At 42.4% G+C, this 24,370-nt stretch overlaps 1 protein-coding gene across 1 annotated transcript in view; it reads right to left on the reverse strand.

Annotated features, from left to right (window-relative positions):
- LOC122812162 (E3 ubiquitin-protein ligase TRIM39-like) overlaps window positions 1-24,370 on the reverse strand; it is a 230,563-nt gene that overhangs the window by 40,858 nt on the left and 165,335 nt on the right. The window contains exon 5 of the mRNA XM_044084483.1: window positions 10,445-10,563. Coding sequence (XP_043940418.1) covers window positions 10,445-10,563 — 119 coding nt within the window. The remainder of the gene's footprint in view (window positions 1-10,444; window positions 10,564-24,370) is intronic.

A 24,370-nucleotide genomic window follows, 5' to 3' on the forward strand; every position in this document is an offset into this window, starting at 1 on the left:
TGCCAGACTTCCTGTGGAAGGGGAGCTGGGAAGGGTTACAAGGAGAGAGTTGAGACTGGCTCAGATCTAAGACCATACATTGCAAGCCCTGAGGCAGGTAGCTAGGGAGGCACCTGATTCTCAAGGAAAGGGGGAATCTGTATACTGGGACAAAGGGTTACTATACAGAGAGTGGACCCTTGAGGGATGGCTAGAAGGTGAGAGAGTACAGCAGTTGGTAGTGCCTAGAGCCTAGCATCTAGCACTTCTAGCCATAGCCCATGATATTCCCTTTGCAGGTCATATGGATATAAAATGTACAAAGAGGCATATTATGCAGAACTTCTATTGGCCTGGAATTTCCAGAGATGTTACGGGATACTACAGGACCTGTGAGCAGTGCCAAAAGGTAGGCAAGGCAGGAGACAAGGTGAGAGCTCCTTTGATGCCTTTGCCTGTGATTGAGGAGCCATTTCAGAGGGTAGCTATGGATATTGTGGGTCCTCTGAGTACCTCAAGTTCCACAAGGAAAAAGTATATCCTAGTGGTAGTGGATTATGCTACACGATACCCTGAGGCAGTGGCTTTGTTCTCCATTGAGGCAGAGAAGGTAGCAAATGCTTTGTTAAAGATTTTCAGCAGGGTAGGTTTCCCAAAAGAAATACTGACTGACAGAGGTGCCAATTTCATGTCAGACCTGCTGGCTTGTCTGTGGAAGTCCTGTGGGGTGAAGCACATGAAGACCACCCCCTACCATCCCTAGACTAATGGTCTTGTTGAGAGGTTAAACTCTACAATCAAGTCCATGCTACGGGCATTTGTAGATCAGTTTAAGAGGGAGTGGGACAACTATTTGCCCCATCTGTTGTTTGCTTACAGAGAGGTTCCCCAGGAATCCACAGGTGTTTCACCCTTTGAGTTGCTGTATGGGCATAGGGTGAGGGCACCTCTAGATTTAATTTGAAATGAGTGGGAAGGTGAGTGTGAGTCTCACAAGGAGTCTGTTGTGGCATACGTCCTAAACCTCAGGACAAGGCTCAGGGAACTCATGGGCTTGGCCCAGGAGAACCTGGCAGAAGCCCAATAACAGAAAATGGTGTGGTATGACAGGAATGCTCGAGTTAGAGAGTATGCTGTGGGGCAGCAGGTAATGGTTCTCATTCCTGTCAGACACAACAAGCTGCAAGCAGCTTGGGAGGGACCCTACAAGGTGGTAAGAAAGGTAAGTGATGTAAACTACATGGTGGAAATGCTAGGCAGAAGGCAGGGGAACAAATTGTACCATGTTAACATGATGAAACTTTACTATGATAGAGAGGCCCCTGTGCTGAGCATTTGTAGTGGATTGCAGGAGGAGTCTGAGGGAGATCTGGGAAATGATCTCCTCAGTGATGCTCAGGCAGACACCTCAGTGGAAGGGGTAGCAATGTCCCAGCAGATATCTCCTACCCAGGTTCGAGAAATCTGAGCAGTGTTGCAGGAATTTGGGGACATGTTCACTGGGAAACCAGGGTGCGCCCACCTGGTGCAGTGCCAGGTGGATACAGGACCCCAAAGGACTATTAGGCAGGTCCCTTATAGAGTGACTGAGAGAGTCAAACAGACTCTGAGGGAGGAGGTACAGGAGATGTTGGCACTAGGGGTGATTCAAGAGTCCAACAGTCCCTGGGCCTCCCCAGTGGTGCTGGTGCCAAAGAAGGATGGCAGCACCAGGTTCTGTGTGGACTATAGGAAATTAAATAATCATACAGAGGCAGAGGCTTACCCCATGCCTAGAACAGTTGAGGCCCTAGAGCAGCTGGGTGGGGGCTATGTATCTTACAACCATTGATCTTACCAAGTGTTACTGGCAGGTGCCCTTGACTCCCAGTGCTAGAGAGAAGTCAGACTTTGTGACTCCTTTTGGTTTGTATGAGTTCATAAAGATGCCCTTTGGGATGAAGAATGCTCCAGCGACTTTCCAGAGACTGGGAGATAATATCCTAGTAGGAGTAGGAGTGTTTGCTCTTGCTTACCTAGATGATATTGCCATCTACAGCCATTCCTGGCCAGAGCACATTCAGCATGTCAGGGAGGTGCTGGGCAGACTACAGAGGGCAGGGTTGACCAATAAGCCAAGCAAATGTCAGGTGGGTATGGTGGAGGTCTCTTACCTATGACATAGAGTGGGGAGTGGTAAGATAAGGCCAGAACCTGCCAAAGTGGAAGCCATTCAGGCATGGTCTGCACCTGTTAACAAAAAGCAGGTGAGGGCATTTTTAGGGGCAGCAGGGTACTACAGAAAGTTCATCTCCATTTATAGTACCATAGCTGCTCCCCTCACATACCTGATAAGGAAGAACAGGCCAGATAAGGTAGTGTGGACTCCGGCATGTGAGCAGGCATTCCAGAAGCTTAAAGAAGCTTTGGGAGGACCCCCTGTGTTAGCCAGTCGAGATTACAGCAAATAATTTGTTGTGCAGGTGGATGCTTCAAACCAAGGGGTGGGGGCTGTACTTAGCCATATTTCTTCAGAGAGAGAAGAGCACCCAGTGATTTATCTCAGTCGTAGGCTCCAACCCAGGGAGGAATGCTCTGCAGCTGTAGAAAAGGAATGTCTAGCCATAGTGTGGGCATTGCAGAAACTTCAGCCTTATCTGTATGGAAGAAAATTCACTGTTATGACATATCACAACCCCCTAACATGGTTAAACAAAGCCAGCCCACAAAATGCCAAGTTGCTAAGATGGAGCCTGAGGTTGCAAGCATATGATATGTCAGTGTAGCACCATAGTGGGATTAGCAATGCCACTGCAGATGGGCTCTCAAGACAGGGAATGGGGTAAGGTATACTCAGATAGACCTAACTCTCTCAAGCAGCGTTTCTCAAGGAGCACTTGAAAAACTAGCTTGAGTTCTCTTGGGGGGGGGGATATGTGAAGACAGGGTGAAGATAGATGAAGGCTGCCAGCCTAGCCAGATAGAATTATGCAGATAACTCTATCATTTGTAAATATGAATGTTGAATTACAGACTTGTTTTCTTAAATGAAAGAATATGCTGTGAAATGTTGAACTCAAAACAATGTAGCAACATTACCCTCTGCTGTAAAGAAAGCAAAGTCAAGCATTTCTTGTCTGTCCTTTGAAATTAAAATTATTTCATGAATGTCTTTAATGTTTAAAATTTGGCACCGGACGGGCTAGATGAAGGCTTCCTGCCTATTGTTTTAAGGTTAAAGTTAATGACCAGAATTTACATATGGAATGCCCTTTATTGCTCTGGTTTCTGCCTAGGTGTAAAATAATGTAAATGCAGTTTCTTTCACCCTGGGAACATCAGGAAAGTGTAAAAAATGATGTAATGGGAATCAGGACTGCAACAGCAATTTAAACAGAGAGAATCAAAAGGCATTAAGCATTTTTGTCTTGACTATCCAACTCACAGCACTGCCTGTTGTCTTATGTAAGTTATCTTAGACTTGTGTTTTCTTTTAGAAATAGCTAGAAACTAGAACAATTAGACTAAGTGTTTTTCTGTGATGTCAGAATTGTACTACTAAATTATTTTATGCTTCTCTGTGATCTCCGAACTCTTGACTAGGACTGTGTAGTAGAAAGTATTGTCTTGTATTTTTAATTATTTATTATTAAATATTTTTAAACCCTTTAACTGTGGCTGTTTTGTGTAGAGATAAGTTAAGCTCTTTAGTGTACTTGCATGCCTTTGGTAAAATTGTACAAAGCCACTCCAATAGCTTTAGCCATGGGCTATACTGCTAATTGGATAATAATATTGCACAGTAATACTTGGACACCCTTTTAAGGGCCTTTGAGTAGCTAATAAATATTAGTGGGTGGTGGCAGCTAGTACTACCATTTAGTCTGGGAAAATGGGGCACAGCTGAAGAACCTGTGCCAGCCTTCCCCAGGAGTGTCTGTGTGGTTGTATAAACTCTTATCTCCAAGTGCATGTGTGTGTGTGTGTGTGTGTGTGTGTGTGTGTGTTTGTGTGTCAGCTATTTGGGCAGGGACATGAAGCACTGGTTGGACAGAGAGGGTGCTATAGGTTTTAGCTTGCCCACTAGGCTGAGATCTGAACCCTATAGCTGTGCCAGTGGGGAGTCTTACTGGGGACCTGGAGAGCAAGGGAGTGACCAGCCCCTGACTGACTGTGATCTCTGTGTACTCTTAAGGGAAATTGCACTTTACTGTGTGTATTTGTTATCCTTTCCTCATATATGAGACACCCTCTCTGGTGTTAGTGGTGAGGATTGAGGCTCCTTGATTGCTGGGCCAGGGCATGGGTGTCACATTGGAATTAGTACTTCTGTTTTCTCCCGGTGAGAGAAGGAGCACAGGAACATTATTTGCTGGAGACTTCTGATCACCGTAAAGCCTAATATGACAGCATGGAATTTGTGCTTATATTTTGCTCCTGGTGAGAGAAGAACTGTTTCTGGTTGGGCAGTGAGTGTCTGTGCTTGATGTTTCTAATTGGTCTGGTTGCGATTCAAGGCATCTTGCAGGAAAAGGCTACATACAACAAGCCTGCAGACCCTTGCATCATCTGGGACAAGACTATGGATCACAAACAGGCTGTGGCCTGCTTCTCATCTTGGGATTGGTGCTAATGTTTTGTTTCTGGTGAGAGAAGAAGCAAAGGAGCATTGTATCCCAGCAGAGTGAAGCTGCGGTGAGACCAGCACTAGTATTAGCCAGGCAGTAACCATTCCCACAACTCCCCTCTTTTCATCACTCTTAACAAGCTAATTTTTTGTTTTCATTATGTAGTACTTGATTTGTTTCTAACTTAAGAATATCTGCCTAAATAATTCATCCTTAAATTTTCGGGGTCTACTTATTAGTCTCCCCTCAAGAGTTTGGAAGTGCCCTGCACGGACACAAACACTTTGAGTAACATTTTTCCTGTAAAAGCATGACTGAAATTTCACCAGTACCCAGTTGCACACAGGACAGCTAGTTTACAGTGACAGGCACTGTCCTTAGAACTGCAAACTGGATACTCCTGACATTACTTTATATTTTCACTCCAATTGTCTAATCAATAAAAAGGGTCTGTTGCCATGTATATGAACTTTCCCACTATCTCCGTTACTAGCTTGATGGATATGGACATCCTTAGGCAATGTATAAATTGCCTCATATTTACTGACAACCAGTTAATTCTCAAATAAACTGATATGGTGTGTAAGAAATGTAGTTACATAATGTCACTGGAGGCAATGCTCTCTTGTAAAAGTACTCCTAATGTCAGCAAGGTTGTCAGTAGTACACATGCTGCACCCATAACACACAATTCAAAGCAGACATATAGATCCACATATGATGAGGTACTTAAATGTAACCTTCCTAAACCCCCAAAAACTCCTAGATGAAGTACACATAAAGACCTTCAGCAGCTCCAAATGCACTCTTTCAAAACACCCACATCAACACATACAGCCACATCTCATGGAACCTCTACTTCTAAGCCCATAAGAAAGCCACCACACAATCCTTTGGAGACTCTATAGTGAGACACACTGATGTCATTCTCACCAGGCTGAGTAAGGAGAATGTTACAGTCAGTTGTTTATCAGAGGCTAGGATCCGCCACATTACCCATGCACTCGGGTCATTGGACCACAAGTACCAGTATGACTCATTCATAGTCCATGTGGGTGTAAATGGCCTGAGACATACCTCCCTAAACTAAATGAAGAGAGACATCATGGAGCTCCCAGAATGTGTCCCAGGCTGATATGAGCCTAGCACTGAACAGTATTTTAACTTCTCAAGGATGATGCCACAATATGAATGAAAGATAACTGACTTTAATAATTGTTCATTTCTGGTGTTACTCTAAGGGGGTGCAATATTTGGCAGCATATAAGGAGATGATCAACAGACCATCCTGCTCTGCTAGGGATGGTCTGCACCTCTCCCCTCTAGGCTTTTGAATATTAGCTAAACATTGTCTTTTCCCATAGTGCCTTTTTTATGCAAGGTCAAACTTAAAGTACTTCCGACACAGCAAATCAAAACCAAGAAAATCTAAATGTATTACTGCTCAATGCTAGGAAACTAAGCAAAAAACTCCACTCCCTAGAAGCTGTCTTCACCCTAGAGAATGCTGATGTTTGTACTGTCACTGAGACATAGTTTACAACCCCGGAGAGCACTGACAGTGCAAGGTTATAATGCCTTCCACACATTTTGACCAGCTTCTACACAGACAGGGACTAAAGGCAGAGGTGTCGCGATTTACATAAAAAATAAATATACTTCAAGGCTGGTCAAACAGGACAATGCACTTGAGCTACTCCATGTTCAAATCACCATAGGCAAAATCCAATACAACTTCTATGCAAATTATAGGTCCCCCTCTATGACCCAGGAAACCCATACCATGTATTTAAACTTATTGGAAACACTCAACATCCAACCCAATACCATATTCATGGGTGACTTTAATTAATCCACTATTAACTGGGAATCCTATACAACACCAAATGTACAGGCACAGAAATGTCTGGATTTTGTAAACACAAACGCTTTGGACCACAAACGCTTTGGACCAGATTGTCAGTACACCAACCAGGGGTGCAACCATACTGGATCTGGTACTCACTAATATGGGAGAGTCCTGCACACCCCCTAGTGTAATGTCTTCCCTGGTAATGTCAGACCACAAAATAGTCTCATTTGAAGTAAAAATAAAAACTGTACCCCCAGCTAAATCTGGAATATTCAGGAACTACTCTAAGGCTAACTTTCTGCTATTAAGTAATAACCCCAAAAACCATGAAAACACTGCTGCCTATTCAGAACTGTTCACAGAAGCCTTAAACAAGCATGTTAATAGCTGCATAAAGGGAGCTATACCCACCAGGAAGAAGTACAGAACTAACTAAAAAAACAGGCGACTCTGGTGGAATCACAAAATCAATAGGCTGTATAACAGAAGGGAGAAAATTATGGCACAAATTAGGAGGTGCAGCACCCAGCAGGATAAAAGCACTCTCCTCAAACTAAACAAACAACTCAGAGGACAAATAAAGTCTACTAAAGCCAAATTTGTGGTATATTTGGCCATCCAGGCCAAGGATAATCACAAGGCATTCATTAGCTATGTCCACAACCTCAAAGGCAATACACATTTGTGTGCAGAGCTCATTGTAAATGGAGCCACCTATACTGAGTCAGAAGATAGAGCAAACCTACTAGCCAACAAATTCAGCTCCAACTTTACCCCTCTCTCTCCCCCTAACCTTCCCTCAGGAAATACAATCAAATATAACTTCCTCTGCTATCACTAGGGAACAGGTTCTTAATGCTCTCTTTAAGGCCAAGAACACTGCATCAATGGGCCCAGACAATATTCCAGGATGCCTTTTAAATAGCATGAAACATGACCTATCAGGGCCTCTGGAATTACTATTTAACTGTAGCCTCCAAACAGGCTTCATGCCTCATGAATGGAGAAAGGCAACAATCATCCCTCTGCACAAAGGTGGGCCATCTACCAACTCTGGAAACTACAGACCCATAAGTCTCACTAGTCTTATATGCAAAGCCATGGAAAGAATTATCATGGAAATGATCAATAATAAAACAGTAAGCTTCCAGACACTGGACCCAACCCAGTTTGGGTTCATCAGTGGCAGGTCATGCCTTGTCAACCTGGTGGATTTCTTGAGAAGGTCACCAAAATAATGGATTAGGGTAAAGTAGTTCACACTCCCTACTTCGACCTGGCCAAGGCATTTGACACATTACCCCACTTGGGCATTGTTGACAAACTCAAGAGGTTAGGTACAAACCCATATGTCACCCAATGGAGAGCCAACTGTCTCACAGACAGGACCCAGGAAGTTAGAAATGTGGAGTCCACTTCTACATAGAGGCCAGTTACAAGTGGAGTCCCTCAGGGATCGGTCCTTGGACTGCTCCTTTTTGGCATTTACTTCTCTGACGTGAAGGCCAAATGTCATTGGTCTCTGGCTGACTAAATTTGGAGATGGTTGCAAATTAGGAGCTGTTATTGAATCCCTCACTGACACTAATGCTCTCCAAGAAGGGCTGACACAGACAAACAACTGATATCAGAGCCATGCACTAAAACTAAATGCCAAGAAATGCATAATAGTATCCTTTGGGAAGTCATCCACCCCTGGTAACTACCGTATTCACAACAAACCCCTTAGAGTTGACCCAGTAGTCAGGGATTTAGGGACACACATAGACAGTAATCTAGCCTTTGACCATCATGTGTCTACAGTACTGAGAATATCATTCAGTGTTGCTCAACTTAGAAGCAAAGGTGTGGCATCTAGGTCCAAGGAAGTCATTCTTCCACTGTATTTGGCATTCATCAGATCTATCAGTAAGTACAATGCCCCCTTTAATAAGTACCTAGCCAGGCATTTAAAAAAATTGGAATGTCCACAGAGGTTCCTTACTAAAAGAATACAAGGCATAAGTAAAATGTCCTATGCAGACCACCTCAAGGCCCTATCCCTGTATTCTGTCTCTTACAGGCTGTTAAGGGAAGATCTATGCCTGGCATACAGGGCGTTGTCAGACCCCACTCTGATGGACCTCCTGCATATCCACAAAACAAACAGCACCAGAATTACCCATTCTAAAGTCTTAAACCTTGCCTGTGATATAAATAGGATCTGCTGGAGAGACAGATATGTATCCCAGAGACTACCCCTTCTCTGGAACAGGCTCCCTTTCAAGTGAAGCAGAGTTCCTCCCTAATCCAATTCAAGTGTAACTTGGACAATTGGATGGGGAACAGGAAATTTATCCCTGGCTTGGCACCTATATCTCTAATGGACACAGGCAACCTGTAAATGTTTCATCTCCTAGGCCCCTTCTTGTAAATGTTTCATCTGCCAAGATCCTGCTTACATTTATCAAGGGTACCAGAACTTGTCAGAGATTTAGGATGCGTGGCTAGCCTTAAAAAGGCACTTGTAGTTGTTAACCTAGTAAACACCTATGAACATATAAACCAGCAAGCACTCAATTTATTCCATACAAATGCACACTAGCTAGGCTTTGAAATTCTCAAATGAAAAAGACCAAATTACTGCTGTGGTTGTCACCCCGTGGATTTCCAAAAACATAAATACTTTAGTTTATTCACAGAAGTTAAGCTAGCTAGCCTTAACAGTAGAATGTAAACTGAGCAAATGAGTTCAAGTTACTTTATTCCAGAGCCCAGCTAGTTAACCCCCGCTTTACAAAAACAAAAAGAGTAAAAGGGTACAATTAAAAAAGAACATAAATATCCAGTTACTAAACTTTAAACATTCATTTCATCCGTAACACACCCAATATTGCCTAACCACCCACCCAAAAAAGAAAGATAATCTGGTTATCTACATATTTTAAAACAAGAAAAAATGTTTACCTTCAATCTGGTAGTCCACAGTGTCTTGGCTGACTGTTGACCGTTACAAAACATTGTTGTGATTAAAACAACAACAAAAAATAATTTTTAAATTTCCACAATTCCCCTGATAACCACTAACTAAGCTGCTGACTTTAAAAATATGCATATTTCTCTCCATTCTCATCTACTCCTCCCAGGCTTCATTCTCTGTATTTCCTCTCTTCCTCCAATCCTATCCACATGCACACATGCATGCAAAAATGGAAAAAGGGGAAAAAAGATACTTTAAACTTTTTGTATTTTGAGCATGAAAAGCTTATATAATGGGAACATCACTGAACCAGAATTTTGTTTTACAAAGCACCCCGCTTACTGATTACACCAGGGATGGACTACACCCTCCACAATGTCATTAGTACGCCTCTGCAACCATGGTGTTCCTGAATCACACTGCTTCTGCTGCATAGAATGAAGTGCACATAACATGCAGCTACTGTGTCATAAGCATGGTCTGCAGAGTCCAGCACAACGGGGCCTTCATAATTCAGAAACTTCTACCTAGCCTTTATGTTTTGTGGGCTCAGCAGAATAAACTTACATCAGGCATTATGAGAACACAAATCATGAAGGTCCCTCTGAAGGTGCCTGACAGGTTATTATGAATATCTCACCCCTTCACCCATCTTTGAATGAGCATCTCAAGGATTAAAAGTGCTTTAAAGTTGAAATTGAGACAATGATCCCTTGTTTTATGCATTTTTCTAATTTCAATTTTAATGCATGATTTTGGCAACTATTTATTGTGGGCTTGTGTTTCTTAAAGTCTATCTGAAGAAGTCACTGTTGAAAGAGCTCACTATATTATTTACAGCTCCACTACTGCTTCTCCACACTAGGTTGTTATTAGTTTTTTTTTTATATTTATGTTGGTCTCTTTAACATTAATTTTCAGTGTGTTTTTACATTTTTTTCACAAGTAATACTGATTTGATAACTCATTGTGAGTATATGGTAACTGATCCATGTGTTAAGAAACAAAAATGAAGTTCATATATGGAAATGAAACAGAATGGTTTACCTGGTATAATTATGCTGTTCATTCTTTTCCATACAAAGTACTGCAGGGGAAAATGGAATCTGCTGCTCTCAAATTCAGGTGACGCTTCTGGTATGTTATAGTTGGCTTCACAATCACATCTGCAACCAAGAACATGAACAAAATGAGGACACAGCCGTGCCTGTTAATGCTGGAAGATTGTTATTACAAGACATCAGTACCATAGACAGAAGAAAGCCTTCAGCCCAACTATTTTGCACACTGGGGTTGACATATTCATTCTAATTGCTAAAAGTCTGCTTCACCTTCTTTTATTATTTTGTGCCTTTTCCTTGCATTTGTAAATCCCAAGTGGTACATGTCTCTGGAAGATTGTTCCACTAGTTTGCTTTTCTTTCTCTATGAAATCCTTTCTCAGATGTTATTTGACAACTCTCTCTTTTTTGGTTCCCCTTCTGATTCATTCTTTCTGGTTTACCCCAATGCCTCTGTCCATTGCCATATCTACCAGCTTCTCCTACAGCCCCTAGCCTATCTCCATTCTAATGCTGGGGCTTAGAGGAACTTAAAGGTCCGGGGGGGGGGGGGGTCATGCCATTAACTGCTTCCACCAGAGGGATTTTTTTGATTTCTGAGCTCCCCCTTCATCTCCAGCCCCTGCATTTGCCTGTATGTCTGAGGGATACTCCCTCTATGGACCACACTTCCCCAAAGGGAATACCTAGACATGCCCATCCCAGGGAGATGAGGGGGTATGTCCATCCCTGTCTACCTGCACCTCAGACACCTAAGCTGCTAATCAACCTCAGGCCACCTGGGCTGTAGTTAGGGCTTTCTCCCTTTACACCTTGATCCTGGCAACCCTCCTTCTAACGGCATTGCTACAGCATCAAGAAATGGAACATCTTTTTGATGCAACAAGTGTTACTTCTGTCTCTTCCACTAAATTCTGTAGGGTATTTGCAGTTTTCCTCATAACAACATTTCCTTCTTTTTCAAAGAGTACAAGCTTAGCTCAGATGTCTTGTACAACAATCCTATACTATATGTCTGTGTTCCTTATGAACCACCACTAGTGTGTATCTGTAATTCAGTATAAAGTCTTCCAAGTTTTACTACATACTGGAAAGTATATTGATTGTGTTGTGTAGTGGTGGATTATGTTTTTTTAATTTTTCTGCTGTTACCTGTATAAATACAATTTATTATCCATTTAACATTTACATTTTACCTTTTTTTACAGGTTCCCTACCTCAAAGTTATTGGAAATGATAGCTCCAAGAACATTGTCTTTCATGGCTAGTTTTGTGCTAACCCATAAGTTATTTGACCTTCATTTCCAGTATGCATTTCTGTGTACAACTTTGGATTAGGTTTCTGCTGTCATAACCTTTAATATATCTCAAAATTCTACAGTTTCTCTTGAAGTCATTTAACATGCTGCTATAGGCACATATTCTGTTGGAATAGGGCAATATTTTGTAGGTTTCATCATTCTGACCTTCGAGCCCTGCAGGCCCTCATTGGCTCATTTATTCTTCCCATTCACCCAATAGTATGTGGTATGTTCCTTTGGGGGAATACTGACATCTAGACAGTGGCAGTAAGAAATGGTCACCAGCTGGCCATTTTAAAAGACAACTAAACATTTTTTGTTCACACTAAATACATATACCTCTAGGAATTGTGTGCTGCAATGTGCAGTCTTTACTGTGCTAATTGTTATACATGGATACACACTTCAATCTGCATGTCCTAACTGCCTTCTGTTTACTGTGTTGCTAAGTGATGCCTAAATTCTTGCAGTCTGTTTTTCTGGTATTGACCAGGTAACAGTCCTAGTGTGGGCAACTCTTCAGATATCCTCTGCTGAGATCGATTATCCAGGGCTGGTCTCACAGTCTCCTACTGGTCCTTGAGACACTTCTCAAACCTAAATCCTTATTACCACAGTCATGGCTTCATCCCTCTGAGCTATGCAGATGGTTAGGCTGGACAAACATATCATCTCGTTGCTCTTTTCTCAAAAGGTTGGCATTCATGTTATCACATAACAAAGTACAGCCAGGAAACTTAATGCAAGCGTTGACTTGAAAACTAAAGAATTCAAACCCATAAAAATATATGTAAAATACAGAAACATTTAATTTGCATCTTTCATTTATTTGCAGAACTCTGGCAAAGATTTTTAATTATAGAAAGGGAAATTTATACTATTCTAGCATTCAGGGTGTGGTTAAATAACTAGTTGAGGGGGTCCATCTGGAAATTTACATGCATCCAGGAGGGCCAGTCTGATGCTGCACTTAATCTCTCACATGCTACACTGATGCAATCCACTATTGTTGAAAATCATTTGATCTGTGTGGATCTCTATTCTTAATTTCAAGAAATTGTAAAGTTGAGAGATACAATGAACACAAGAGTAATTAATATTATGAAAAGCATGGTCTCAGGATATGGAGTTCCAGAAAAGTGATCTCTCACAACGGTCCTCAGTCCACCAGCAAGATGTTTAGAAAGTTTAAAAATGAATGGTAAATCAAGCACATCACTAAGAGTTTTGTGATACCCCACAGCAGCTGGCAAGTAGATAGAATGATCCAGACTGTGAGAAACAGTGTGAACCTCTGTAACAGTTTTATAAATGTAGATCACTATATCTTTTAGAGTACAGCAATACACTATGAGGAAAAGGACATTCACTAGCACAGCTGTGTAATAATGGAAGACTTGTGAGCAAATTTTCTATAGCCACACCACTAAAGCATAGTGATAAAGTGGCACAGTTGTTGACATGTTCTCTAAGTAAGCAAACACATTATTTTGTCTGAAATGCCAAATCTTTGTCAAGTTTAAGGTAAGGAGACAAAGTGAGACTGCAAGTACTGAAAAATATGCATGAAGGTCAGACAAAAGGAAATGTATTTTATCAAGATCTTACTATGGGCCAGAGTCTGGTTTAAAGATATATAGATGAAAATAAAGACACTTCACAGGAATGCCAAAGCTAATTCTAATTTGTAAATTCATACAAGTGAACAGAGGAGTTTGGTGAATAAAGTAGCCCATCAGATAAAGATATGTCCTGAAGTGGTCAACATTTCTGCTACTAAACGTCTGAAACTGTGGTTAAAATGGAAGGTCAAAGTCCAATGAACAATGATGGGAATTCTTAAGGATATTTTTGGAAGACCTGTATCAATATCTCAAAGATGTAATGAATACACATATTTATATAAAGCTAACTTTCCCTGTAAAAAGGAGGTGTAGGGTATAACATTAAGAAAGGGATGTCTTTGAGTGATGTTATCTTGCCATAGTTAACCACATGCATGAAAACTGTCAACATGTTAGCATCATTCCTACCTCATGCCTTTTCATGTTGCCATGTGGCTTCTTTGACAGAAGTTGGTAATGGGCAGCATTAGATAAAATGGTACAGTTGGCCTATTTTTCCTGGCACAATTATCCTGCTCTATGTGCATGTAGGTTGGAGTTGCATCCCCCCCCATCCCCTCCTAACATATTCCACCTAATAGACTACACAACTCAGAAAAATGGAGAAAGACTTGATTTCAGTAGAAGGCCATGTAATTCCCTTTAACAGAGGTTGTCTTGTCTCACAGTTAATATAAATTATTGTGAGGATAAGAACAGAGCTAGGCTTAACCCCTGGAAACAGAATAGTTTTTCTTGTTTTCAAGATACCATGTAAAGCAGCACAAACACATTTAGACAAGCAGACAGGTTTACCTATGGGCAAACCTGCTCTGCAAGATAGTGCGGACAGCCACAATGACCATCAGTGCTAAAATTAAGGCAAAGACTGCAGTACTAATACATTATAGAAAGTGTACTCGGTGCAGTGTAAAGTACAACATGTTTCTGACATACTGAAATAAAGGTTTTGTGGTGATCATCAAGGATACATACATTGCATTATAAATACACTAGTCTGGGGAAGTATGTGTATTGAAAAGGGCCACAGACATGAATGGTAGGAATGAGGAAAGGGAAGAGGACAGGTGCAACATGGGAATGTACACCATATAAGGGCATGTCAATGTACATACACCTCAAAGACAAGACAGTTGTAGCATGAACAGTAATCACATATGTACATAATACAGTACGCACTGTTGTTTATACCTCCTCTGTGTGGCTATATTCATATCATCACACAGTTATTGTGCATTATGTGACGATCACATAAAGTCACATAGCAATGGAGATGCTTGGTTGTGACATTTAGAAAGGATGGGATATATAATTGGGGCATGTAAATATTGTGAAGATGTGCAAAATGAGTTGCTTGAATATGAATGTAATGTCAACACAGGTCTCAGCCAATCAAGACACATAACAATAGGCGCATGGACAACAGTAGACAGAAGCATGCACAATCATGGACAATATCAGAATAATACCGCCTTTAATCTGTGACATTGACAAAATATGTGACTGTGAGTTATTATGCATATTCTACATGAACACACTTGTACAACTGTAATGATCTGTCAGTAATCTGTAAGGGGAATCAACACACCTTCCTCAAAAATGACAACTTTTGGGAGGTGTTAAGAAGGATACTGTTGCACTTGTAGTTTAAGTTATGAGCAATCCTACCTGGTTGAGAGGTTTGCGTGACACATATATGCCACAATCTACACTTGCAAGAATGTAACGCATGTTATCAATGTTGTTAATGATCTGTGTATTTACTAGGTGCATCATAGGAAGACATACCACACATGCATGTTATAGAACACCTTGAAGGAAGTCTGTATTGTCAACTTCTAATGGTTATGCATCACAAATAATACTTATGTATGACAAAAGGATGTGTAGAAGCTCATAGTGGCAAAATAATATACTTGAGTAAATCATCCCTGGAATATGTTTGGTGAGGTATGTACAAAACTGTGCACTGTACTCAATTATTGGTGTGATGAGGGCTGAGAGCAATGGGACTATAACGTCCTTTGATGTGGATGGTCTGACAATACTTAAGAGCTGTGGTACATACAAGGGATTTGTCAACACTGTGGTCACATGCTGGTGGAAGTTCCGCTGACTGTCTACCTGAGTACCGAGGTCACGTACCACTTGATCTGCTGATACTTGTGTTCTGTCTATAATGTAATTAGTGCATGCAGTTGCTTTGAAAAAAGGGCTAATTGTGGTTTTTGTTCATCTAGTGTGTCTCCATGGCTCTGGTAACAATCATTGTTGTGTGCCAATACTTTTTGCAGTATATCAATAGCATTCTGGGATTCAATAATTGTCCACAATTTGCAGTCATCCACAAATTTAGTTAGACAAAGGATGTAAAAGTTTGTCTTGACTTCTGAGACTTAAATACTGAACAGGAAAGGGCCTAGTACAGAACCTTGAGGTATGGACCTGATCAACAGACTCTTGTTACAGTTCACTTCACACACTTTGACATTATTGTGTCCTGTCTGTGGTGCATTTATCCATCCACTTGGTGATGTAGGTGTTTATACCCATTTGAGACAGGTTCTCTGTAATAGCCGAGTGTGAATTTATGTCAAATGCCTTGGCCAGGTCATGTTATGTTGGATGACATTCTTTTTCTCATGCATGCCCTTGGTAACCTTCTTGAAGACATCAACCAGATTTAACAGACATTATTTACTTTAATGAATTAAAAATTAGTTGGGTACACAGTTGGGAGATTATCTGTTTCCTTTTTGATAAGGTCCATGATGAGTCTTTGGTCTGCCTCACAGATGAGGAGAGTCAGGATTGTGGGTCTATAATTCCCTGCATCAGATGATGGTCTTCTCTTGTTCAGATGGATGACTCCTGCTGTACACCCTTCTGTCAGAACATAGGCTGTCTGGAGGTTGTGTTTAAGTAGGGATCCAACTGTGTCTGCTATGTCAGGTTTTAAGTTATTGTACAAGAAACTTGGGATGTTGTTAGAGCCCATTGATTTGGTGTTTTTAGCCTTAGAGAGACCACAGATGAGATGCTTTCCTGTGAAAATAAATTGAGTAATATTTGTATGTATACTTTGGCTGTTGGCTAGTGGGGATGTGGGGCGGGGGGTGAAGTTTGAGACAAACTGTCAGCTAGTAGATTATCTATTTTCTCCAGTTCATTATGGCTGGTCGCATCCACAAATGGCTCTGCACTTAGCTGTATATTCCCCTTAACATTTCACATTTATTTAAATAAATTATTTGTGACAACACCTTCAAATACAATCTTGGTTATGCTTCACATGCCACACAGTGGTACTGTCCACACAGTCATACAAATCTACCAATGTCACATAATTGTATCAATTGCTGAACATATGCCTATAAGTTTTACGTTGGAAAGCAGTGTGTTAGTGGCCTGATACCATATATGGACACATTACAAATGAGTTAGATATGGCTCATGCAGAACAGTTACTGACACAAATGCTGATAATCACACAATGCTGCTGGGGACCACTGCAATAATCCTTGGGAATAGCAACACAGTTCGCATACAATTAATTTCATATGGTTGTAATTGAATCAAAACGTGGTATTTTGTGTATTTCACAACATTACAACATGTGGATGAAACAAGACTTATGTGCCCATGCAATCAGTATGAATTTATATTGATGTATGTCACAGAGCATTTAATGGTGCTAGGTATACACATGCACACCTGTGCCATACTGTCACTATGATGGTTGAATGAGAATTGCCTATAATGTTGATATGCTCCACTATAAAACCACATTCCTTACTAAGCCAATAATATGAATAGCATCATCCCATGTCAACAATTCTCAGGAGGCATATGACTACAGCTGTTATAGAAGGAACTAGAAGGAACATGTAATGAAATGGCAGCTGCAGCCATCAATATATTACCTTACATCATAGATTGCAATACATTCTTCTAGAGCTACTGTACATCCACACCTCAACATAGCACATGTGGATGGCAGCAGCATTGACATGTGGTATGTTCATAAGGTCATAGGACATTTCTAGGCTGACAGCCAACATCACATAAAATCATAGCCATTATTATACCATTTAAACAAAACTCGCTATATCTATATGATGGAAGATAGGCCATGTGCATATTTGTGTATTTGTCTGATTGCATTACATACTGCCTCTGTCCATATGTGACATGTACACCACTCCATCACAGAATTAACAATCACACATCCAGTGGTCTGGAGATGACTTGCAGAGGTTCATGGAAGGACTATACTTCATGATGTGTGTATGCATCTTTGACATGAGGACATCCTCTACACCTCTGCAGGAAGGATGTCATGTAGCCAGAGGGGAAAAGGGGATGTTGGATACATGGGGGTATATTAAAGGTTCTCTTAAGTGGAAGTGAAATGAAAAGAGATTCAAAAAATCATACAATGACCGTAATGTACCACCAACCACACTCACAGCAGTAGACCAAGTCTGATTTGAGCATTACATCTGTGTAGGTTTATCATCATCATTATCAGCCCCCTTTTTCCTATTTTTCTACATGGGGTCGGGGTATAGTATTAACTGTCGCCAACTTTCTCGATTCAGTGCCACACACCTGCCTTTTTAACACTCATGCCTGACTGTCGCAGATCTTCTTTCACAAAATCCATCCACCTCTTTGCTAGACATCCTCGCTTCCTTTTATCTTCTTCCTGTCTGTCTCAAATCTTCCTCACCAGATTGTCTTCTACTTATCCACACATGTGCCCAAACCACCATAATCTGTTCTCTTTGATCTTTTCTGCAATTGGAGCTACTTTGGCTTCTGCTCTTATATCCTCATTTCTTCGTCTGTCCCACAGTGTGCATCCTACCACCTTTCTCAGGCACTTCATTTCCATCACCTCTAGCTTCTTCAGCTGTTCTGCCTTTACTGCCCAGGTTTCTGTTCCATACAGTAGTACTGGTCACACCACTGTCTTGTACACCTTACTTTTCAGACTACACCTGATACTCTATGCCAGTTGGCTGCAGCCCCTCTGATTCTAGCTTTGATCTCTTCATTCAGACTACCCTTCTCCTCAACTATTCCTCCCAGATACTTGAAGCTGTTTACCTGTTTCACTATCTTCCCTTCTATCTCTGTTTTCATCTTCTTCTGATTTCCGCAGTTTGCTGCTTTTGCCACAGTCTTATCTGTGCTTAGTTTCATCCCATGTGCTTTCAGATTTGCATTCCATTCTCCTATCCTTTGCTGAAGTTCTAGCCCAGAGTCTGGCTGTACTGCCTGTACTGCCACATCATCTGCATACAACAGCTTTGTTGATCCATCCCCTCCAACCTGTTTGCTAGTGTAGTCCATCACCAGTAGGAACAGCAGTGGGCTCAGAGCTGAACCCTGATGTACACCCACGCCCACTGGGAACCCCTCTGTGAGGCCAAACACTGTTCATACTTGAGTCATTGCTTCCTTGTACATAGTCTGCACTAATTCTACCAATCTTACTGGGACTTCAAACCACCACAGTACTGCCCAGATCAGCTTTCTTGGGACCTTGTCATATGCTTTCTCCAAGTCTAGGAATGCCCAGTTGGACTCTCTCCTCATCTCTAGCTTCTTCTCAAGTATCTGTCTCAATGCAAACATCGGGTCAGTTGTGCTGCATCCTGATCTGAATCCAAACTGCTCATCTCCCATCTTATATTCTACTACTTCGCATATCCGTTTATCAATCACCCTCTCCAGAACTTTCATGCAATGTGATAGGAGTTTGATGCCTCTGTACTGCCCTCAATTGTGAATGTCCCCTTTGTTGTTGTACACTGGCACAAGTATGCTTATTCTCCAGTCATCTGGGATACGCCTTTCTCTCCACACTGCTATTAGTACCCTCAGGAACCATTTCTCCCCTATCTCACCCAGCATCTTTATCATATCTGCTGGGACCTCATCTAAGCCATGCCAATTTACGTGACTTCATCTTTCTTAGTGCTGTTCTTACTTCTTCTAGGATGGGCTCCTCTTCTCTCATTGTAGGTTCATAGGTTCATAGGTTCATACTAGGCTATCTGCCCTAGGGCATTTATAAGCCTAGCCAGAGTGTGTGTGGCTTTCACCACCCCTTAGGATGAGAATACTATACCCATTAGTTTGCTGTGCCTCTGTCCAGCAGTGACACAGAGATGATTCCCGGGGTAAACCTACGATCTCCCATCCACTCGTCAAGATTTCTCTTGAACAGAGTCAGTGAGGGGCTCTGCCTCACATGGACTGGGATTCTGTTCCATAGTGTAGGGAGTCTCTGGGTGATGAATCTGTCCCTCCAGCACGTCCTATTTATATCCGTGTTGAGGTTTAAGTCTCTTGCTCTCGTGGCTCTGGTGGATTTGGATTTTTTGAGGTGGAGCATGTCCATTAATTCCGGGTTGGACATGGCCTTGTATGTCAGGCACAGATCACCTCTGAGCAGGCGGTATGCGACTGAATAGAGCTGGAGTTTCTTCAGTCGGGCAGCGTATGACATATGTTTGAGCCCCTTTATCCTTTTGGTGAGAAACTTTTGGGGTCTTTCCAACTGCTGCAGGTGTCGGGTAAGGTACATTCCGAATGGGGCGTTGTACTCAATCATTGGTCTGATAAGTGAAGAGTACAGGGGTACAATGACCTCTCCTGATCTGGATGTGAATCCCTTCATGATCAGGTGGGCAATGTAGAAGGTCTTCCTAACCACTTTGGCAATGTGAGTGTCAAAAGAGAGGTTACTGTCAACTTGGGTCCCCAGGTCCCTGATAACGTCTTCCATGTTTAATGGATTACCACCTATGTGGTAATTAGGGGTTACCTTGTTTTTCCCAAAGGGTATGACTATACATTTTTTGGCATTTAGCTTAAGGCCATGGCTCTGGCACCAGTTATCCATTTCTATGAGACCTCTCTGGAGGATGTCTGTGTCTGATGGAGTGTCAATTATGGTGCCCACTTTGCAGTCATCTGCAAATTTTGTCAGCCACAATCCTCCAATGTTCATAGGTTCATAGGTTGGTACTAGGCTATCAGCCCTAGGGCCTATACAAGCCTAGCCATAACAATTCCCTGGCTATTTCTTCCCACATTATTTACTTTCCTGGACCCCTGTCTAGCAGGGCGACTGACGTGATCCCTGGGGTGAATTTCCTTTCTCCCATCCAAATGTCAAGGTTCCTCTTGAAGAGGTCCAAAGAGGCACTCTGCTTGACATGTATGGGCAATCTATTCCAGAGTCTGGGGAGTCTCTGGGTCAGGAACCTATCCCTCCAGCATGTTTTGTTTATTGTGATGACAAGGTTTAGATCCCTGGAGCGTGTAGCTCTGAGGGATTGGGATTTCTTTAAGTGTAGCATGTCCAACAGCTCTGGATTTGACATGGCCTTGTATGTTAAGCAGAGATCGCCTCTGAGTAGACGATATGCGACAGAGTATAGCTGGAGTTTTTTAAGGCGGTCAGCGAGGGGCATCTGCTTTAGGCCTGTGATTCTTTTAGTGAGGTATTTCTGAGGCCTTTCCAGTTGTTGCAGATGTCTTGAGAGGTACATACCAAATGGGGCGTTGTATTCTATAATGGGTCTAATGAGGGATGAGTACAGTGGGACAATGACCTCCTTTTTCTGGATGAAAAGCCCTTCGTGATGAGGTGTGCCACATAGAAGGATTTCCTGACTGTTGTGGCGATGTGGTTATCGAAGGTGAGACCACTGTCCACCTGTGTCCCTAAGTCTCTTATCACACTTTCTGTGTTTAGTGTACTGCCACCTATATGGTAATTCATGGATACATGTTTTTTCCCAAAGGGGATAACAATACATTTCTTGGCATTGAACTTGAGCCCATGGCTCTGGCACCAAGCATCTGTTTCTGTAAGGCCCTTTTGTAGAGTATCCACATCATTTGGGGATTCAATAATGGCTCCCAGTTTGCAGTCATCTGCAAACTTTGTTAGCCAGAGTCCCTTAGTGTTGACCTGTACTTCAGAGAAGTAGATGCCAAACAAGAGCGGCCCCAGGACTGAACCCTGAGGTACTCCACTTGTCACTTGTCTGGAGCTGGATTTGGAGTCGGCTACTTTTACAGTGTGGGTTCTATCAGTAAGCCATTTAGCAACCCATTGGGTGACATAGGGATTAATACCCAACTTAGTAAGTTTATCTATGATTCCAGAGTGGGGATGGTGTCAAAGGCCTTGGCAAGGTCTAGATAGGCTGTGTGGACCACCTTACCCTTGTCCATGGCTCTGGAGACTGATTCAAAGAAGTCAATCAGGTTCAGGAGACAAGATCGGCCCTTCACAAACCCAAACTGGGTGGGGTCCAGTGTTTGAAGGTTGCCAATGTCTTTGTTTATAAGTTCCATGATAATACGCTCCATGGCCTTGCAGATAAGGCTTGTCAGACTGATGGGACGGTAGTTTCCGGGATCCAAGGTGGATCCCCTTGTGGATTGGGATAACTGTAGCTCTGCGCCACTCAGTGGGCACGAAACCTGAGGTGAGGCTATGATTAAACATGACACTTAGGTGAGGTGCCAGTTCATATTGTAGTTCATGTAGTACACAGCCCGGGATGTCATCTGGTCCCATGGATGCTGTATTCTTGGCTTTAGAGAGTGCATTTTGTACCTGTGTGGCCGTTATTACTGGAATTTGGCAATCTTCCGGTATTGAGATGGGCCATTTAGGGGGTGAGAGGGGGTGAAGTTGGCACTGAATCGATCTGCCAGGATATTGGCAATATCCTTTGGATCAGTATATTTATTGCCATTCTGTTTTAGCTCAGAGCAGATCTGAGCATTGCCATTTAGATTCTTGACATAGTTATAGAATGCTTTGTGGTTGTCTTTGGAATCTTTGGCAATTTTATTTTCATAACTAGCTTTGGAGGATTTTATGAGGCATCTCAGTTTCTTACTGAGGCTAGTAAGGGAGTTTTTTGCATCCTGGGATTTTCCTTTTCTGCAAAAGTTTCTTCCTTTTGTTGTAAAGTTTGTTTATGGCAGGTGTCCCACAGGTTTGCCTGCACTTCAGAAAAATAAATGCCGAACAAGAGGGGGCCCAGGACTGAGCCCTGTGGGACACCGCTCGTGACCGGCTTAGAGTCTGACATGGCACCAGCAACTCTAACCCTGTGGGTTCTGTCCTTGAGCCAGTTTGCAACCCATCTTGTGACATATGGGTTTACATCTAAGCTGGTGAGCTTTTCTATGATGCCCGAGTGGGGTATTGTGTCGAATGCTTTTGCTAGGTCAAGGTAGGCTGTGTGAACTGCCTTACCCTCATCAATAGCCTTAGTGACTGTTTCGAAAAAGTCGACCAAGTTCAAGAGGCAGGATCTGCCCTTGACAAAGCCAAATTGGGTAGGATCCAGTGTCTGTAGGTCCCCAATGTCTTTATTTATGAGTTCCATTATGATCCTCTCCATAGCTTTGCAGACAAGGCTCGTCAAGCTTATGGGGCAGTAATTTCCAGGGTCCGTAGAAGCACCGCCTTTGTGGAGTGGGACCACAGTTGCCGTCGCCATTCTTTGGGTACGTATCCTGTAGTAAGGCTAAGATTAAACAGCAGCCTTATGTGTGGGTTTAGTTCCTCATTGAGTTCGTGTAGCACACAGCCGGGGACACCGTCCGGTCCCATTGATGCTGTGTTTTTGCTTTAGAGAGAGCAGCTCTCACCTGGGCCTGAGATGTTTGGGAGGCTAGACTCTGGTGGGATAGATATTTCTCCTTTTGGGGGAGGGAAGGAGAAATTTGCACTGAACCTGTCTGCCAGTATGTTGGCAATGTCTGTGGGTTCAGTGATTTTTGTATCATTTTGGACTAATTCTGAGCATATCTGGGAGTTTCCACCCAGGTTTCTAACATAGCTAAAGAAGGCCTTATGATTGTCTTTTGTGTCATTAGCAATTTTTCTCTCAAAGTTGGCCTTGGATGATTTTATGAGTGATCGTAGTTTTTTGCTAGTAGTGATCAGAGATGCCTTCCCTTTTAGGGATTTTGCTCTGTCATGTAGTAGCTTTCTCCTTTTGTTGTAGAGTTTGTTTATGGCTGGGGTCCACCAGACTGGGCGCCTGCCTTTGGTGGAAAGGGTCTTGATTTTATTAGGGATTGCTTGAGCCATACATTCCTGGAGGTGCTCGTAGAAGGCATTTGTAAGGGTTTCAGCAGCATGGGTTGTGGTTTCCACTGGCTCGGGGGCCTTGAAGGATACCACTCCAGTCTTAAGAAGTGTGAAGTTTGCTTTTGAGAAGTTCTTCCCTGTGGTCTTTTTTGCTGGGGTTGGGGGCGGGATGTGGATCTCCAGTGAGATTAATTTATGGTCTGATCTCACCAATGAGGGATATACTTCAGGTGTGGAGCATTTTGTCCCCATGTTTGTGATGATCAGGTCTAGTATATTTTCTCCTCTTGTGGGAATGGTGACTAGTTGTTCCATAGCATTTGAGTTTATGAACTCCAGGAACCTTTGGGCTAGGGTGTTGGGGCTTGAGTAATGTTCCCAGTCTATGTTTGGGTAGTTGAAGTCACCCAATATGATGGTGTTTGGAGAGACATTCATACTCTCCAGTGTCTTCAGGAAGGCTGTGTGGGTTTCCTGAGTTTGAGAGGGTGGTCTGTAGCATGCTACAAACTGTAGGGCAGTTTTACCTATGGTTAATTGCACCTGGATGGTCTCCGATGCTTCGTGTGTTGCCACTAACCTGGAGGTGTGGGTATCCTTTATGAATATGGATACTCCCCTCCTTTTGTGGTTCGGTCCGGATTTTGGGGCCGGAACGCATGATATGAGGTATAACCTGATAGTGCTGGGGTGCTCTCAGGAGCCTTGAACCAGGTTTCAGTCACAGCACAGACATCGATGTTCTCCATACTGAGGAGGGCTTCGAGGGCGTGCATCTTGAGGTTTAGACTTCTGGCATTGAGCAGTATTACCCTTAGTTTTTCTCCATTTTTGTTTTCTAGGGT

This window comes from Protopterus annectens, chromosome 9.part0, assembly GCF_019279795.1.
Source record: "Protopterus annectens isolate FY-2018-M chromosome 9.part0, PAN1.0, whole genome shotgun sequence".
Classification (NCBI taxonomy): domain Eukaryota; kingdom Metazoa; phylum Chordata; order Ceratodontiformes; family Protopteridae; genus Protopterus; species Protopterus annectens.